Source organism: Sphaeroforma arctica (genome assembly GCF_001186125.1).
Source record: "Sphaeroforma arctica JP610 unplaced genomic scaffold supercont1.2557, whole genome shotgun sequence".
Classification (NCBI taxonomy): domain Eukaryota; class Ichthyosporea; order Ichthyophonida; genus Sphaeroforma; species Sphaeroforma arctica.
This window is the reverse complement of record NW_014038001.1, coordinates 2,307-5,806: the sequence shown is the minus strand read 5'-3', so window position 1 is coordinate 5,806 and position 3,500 is coordinate 2,307. Positions and strand designations below refer to the sequence as shown.

General features: G+C 47.1%; 1 protein-coding gene across 1 annotated transcript in view; it reads left to right on the top strand.

Moving 5' to 3' along the window:
- Positions 1-135: 135 nt before the first annotated feature.
- Positions 136-3,500, top strand: part of SARC_12752 (hypothetical protein) — a gene marked incomplete at both ends in the record, with an annotated part of 4,833 nt that continues 1,468 nt past the window's right edge. The window contains 4 exons of the mRNA XM_014293134.1: positions 136-267; positions 1,083-1,324; positions 2,080-2,261; positions 3,425-3,486. Coding sequence (XP_014148609.1) covers positions 136-267; positions 1,083-1,324; positions 2,080-2,261; positions 3,425-3,486 — 618 coding nt within the window. The remainder of the gene's footprint in view (positions 268-1,082; positions 1,325-2,079; positions 2,262-3,424; positions 3,487-3,500) is intronic.

Sequence of the window (3,500 nt, the reverse complement as noted above, 5' to 3'; positions counted from 1 at the left end):
TAGGTGGTTGGTTGCTATCAATAGACCCATGTGTGTGAGGTATAGTCCTGTTTCCATGTACACCCGCCCACACATACCCACACATACCTACCTATGTATCAGCTCACAAGCCGTGTCCACTCCCCCCCATTACAGAGTTTCTGGAGATGTTTGTGGGTGTGGGACCGGCGCGAGTACGCGATCTTTTTGCAGAGGCCAAGAAGCACACACCGTGCATCATCTTCATCGATGAAATAGACGCCATCGGCCGAGAGAGGGGCAAGGCGGGTGAGTGTCTGTGGCTGTCAGATGGGCTCACTACAGATGGTCCTGGTAGTGGGGTGTATGTAGAAGTATGTGTTTGTATGTGTATGTATGGATATTGTATGTTGTCATGCATGTACTGGAGTTGTGTGTTTGTTGTAGATACGCCTGTTATTGATGTCGTCGATGTGTTTGATAAGTTTTTGAGTGTATATATGGTGCAATATATATATATATATATATATATCATATGATATCATGCTTATAATAAAGCCGTATATAGCACTTGCATATGCCAGGTATATATTTGTGTCATAGGTATGTCCCCTATGCATGTGGGTGAGCCATTTAGTCTATTGACTGTCCATGGGGATGTGTGCTGATCGCATAGCTTCAGTTGGTAGAGCCACGGACGCAGTTGATACCGAACTTCTAACTTCTAGGCTATGTGGAGTGACAGCTGTATACTATTGGGAGGTAGGAGCTGATTTCGGGACAATTCGGCCCTATCGAGTATGTTGAGGTTGCTGATGTCAGCAACACTTATTGCAGCACTATCGGACAAGAGACTCTAACTACAATCCACACTCTAGTACCAAGGCTAGGCCAAGTCAGCTCTACGGGATAATTCGGCCCCGTCGCGCATATTGAGGTGCAGCATATCAACACCACTAGTTCCCCCGCCAATTACAGGGCAGGACACATATCCGTCCCAATCCAACAACAACTCTAATCGAACTTCCGCCTAGGCGCACCAAATGCCCATACTTCCCTAAACAAACCCCCCCCACACACACACACACACTATCTCACCCTCACTTTTCCCCTTCAATTCACAGGCCAGTTTGGTGGTCACGACGAGCGGGAGAGCACACTCAATCAGCTGTTAGTGGAGATGGATGGGTTCACGCCTACCACTAACATTGTGGTGTTTGCTGCCACCAACCGTGTGGATGTGTTGGACAAGGCGTTGCAACGTCCCGGACGCTTTGATCGGCAGATACAAGTGGACGCACCGGACATCAAGGGACGCAACTCACTGTATAAGCTGTATCTGAAGAAGATCAAGACAGGCGAGTGGGTGGAGGAGTGGGTGCACATTTATTTTTTATTTGCGTGTAATGTATGTGTATTTATTATATATATATTTGTGTGTGTGTGTGTGTGTGTGTGTGTACGTGTGTGTGTGTGAATGTGTGTGTATGTATGTGAATGTGAGTATATATCTGTATGAATGTGTGTGTATATGTGTGTGAATGTGTGTGTGATTGTGCGTGTATGTGTGTGTGTATGTGCGTGTATGTGTGTCTGTGGGCATGTACGGCTGTGGTGTAGTTGAGAGGTTTGACTATACTGCACAGTGTGCTCTAGTTCCGTTAGTTTTGGGATTGATATACCTACCTACTGACTACAATGGCAGGAGTAGGGGGGGGGTATCATATACCTATCTTATGCTAGAGAAAAGGGTACATACCGATTAGACGGTACGCCCACTGTTAACCTTAGCATAGAGGTGTGCGTTGATTTTGATACATTCAAAGTGCGTATGACTGCGCTCAGAGTGTAGTTATACGCAACTCCCATTGGCCACACAGACTCACTCTCACAGACAGATGCACCTTAAACCCTGAACCCTAAAACCCTAAATCACACCGACGCACTCAGAGAAACAGAATACAGATTACGTTGTATAAGATATAAAGCGAATGTGAACCACTGTACAAAAGACCATAAACTGAGGGTAGACCACTTTATACATATCAACACGTCCGCACGATCTATACTAATCTGTAGCGCCTCTGGCTTCATCACATACCGTCTACAGGAACGAAAGAGGACCCGGAAAAATTGTCCCGGACTTTGGCGGCCCTAACACCCGGGTTCACGGGTGCAGACATTGCCAATGTGTGCAACGAAGGCGCATTAATCGCTGCCAGAGACGCGCAGGACTCAGTCACGGCCAAACACTTTGAAATGGCCATTGAACGCGTGATAGCCGGCATGGAGAAGAAGTCCAGGTACGACTATGAGAAGGCTGCTATGTGGTGTTGTGAGTGGATGTGTGCTGTGTTGTGTTACGAGTGGGTGTGTGCTGTGTTGTGTTGTGAGTGGGTGTGTGCTGTGTTGTGTTGTGAGTGGGTATGTGCCATGTTGTGTTTTGAGTGGGTGAGTGCTATGTTGTGTTGTGAGTGGGTGTGTGCTATGTCATGTTGTGAGTGGTGTGTGCTATGTTGTGTTGTGAGTGGGTGTGTGCTGTGTTGTGTTGTGTTGTGGGTGGGTGTGTGCTGTGCTGTGTTGTGAGTGGGTGTGTGCTATGTTGTGTTGTGAGTGGATGAGTGTTATGTTGTGTTGTGAGTGGGTGGGTGCTATGTTGTGTTGTGAGTGGGTGTGTGCTGTGTTGTGAGTGAGTGTGTGCTACACTATTGTGATTGTGCGTGTTTCTCCTCTACTCTTGTATATATTACACGTGGTGTCTGTGCATGTGTTGTGTATATAGACCTAGTCAACAGATGTCTTGCATACAGTCCTTGCACACTCGCGCGTGTGCATTGCCCCAGTCAAAGCTATCAGGAGAAGTAGACCAGGTAACAAGCACAGGCTATGGTGTCAGGTGTCTATGCGCTGTATACGGCTGCTTTCTATGAGCCGTCTGCGCATGTGCACTGGTATGCTAGTATGAGATTGGTTGCCATGGCGGCTGCATGCGTGGGTGTGCTATGGGTTTATTAAGTGTGTGGGCTGTGTTGCGTATAGGCCCAGTGTAGACCATCACACCGCATATCATCTGCTGAGTGTGTACAGATGTGTGTCCGTCTCACTCGTCTGTGTGTGTGTCCCATCAACTCGGCAATGGGTCGTTTCTGCCGCAGAAGTAAACTCTGCACCCAGACGCAACATGCCGCTAGCTATATCTTTAAACGTTGCCAGGGTTTAGGGATATAGGGTTGAAGATTTCTACGGTTTTTAGGGTTGAGAGGTTTTGCGCTTAGTCGGAAGTCTGGTGCATGACTTCTGGTTCGTGAAACACTCAGACAGTACCATATAGCACACACAGGACCATATAGCACCAGTATAATAGGGTTTAGGTTTTTAGTAGAATACACGAGAAATACACATTCACATTACATAGGCCGTCTATAGTGATGCATTCGGTTTTTACTTGTTTGATATTTTCTCGCAGGGTGCTGAGTGTGCAAGAGAAGACTACCGTGGCGTATCACGAGGCAGGCCACGCTATAACAGGTGTGTTATATGGT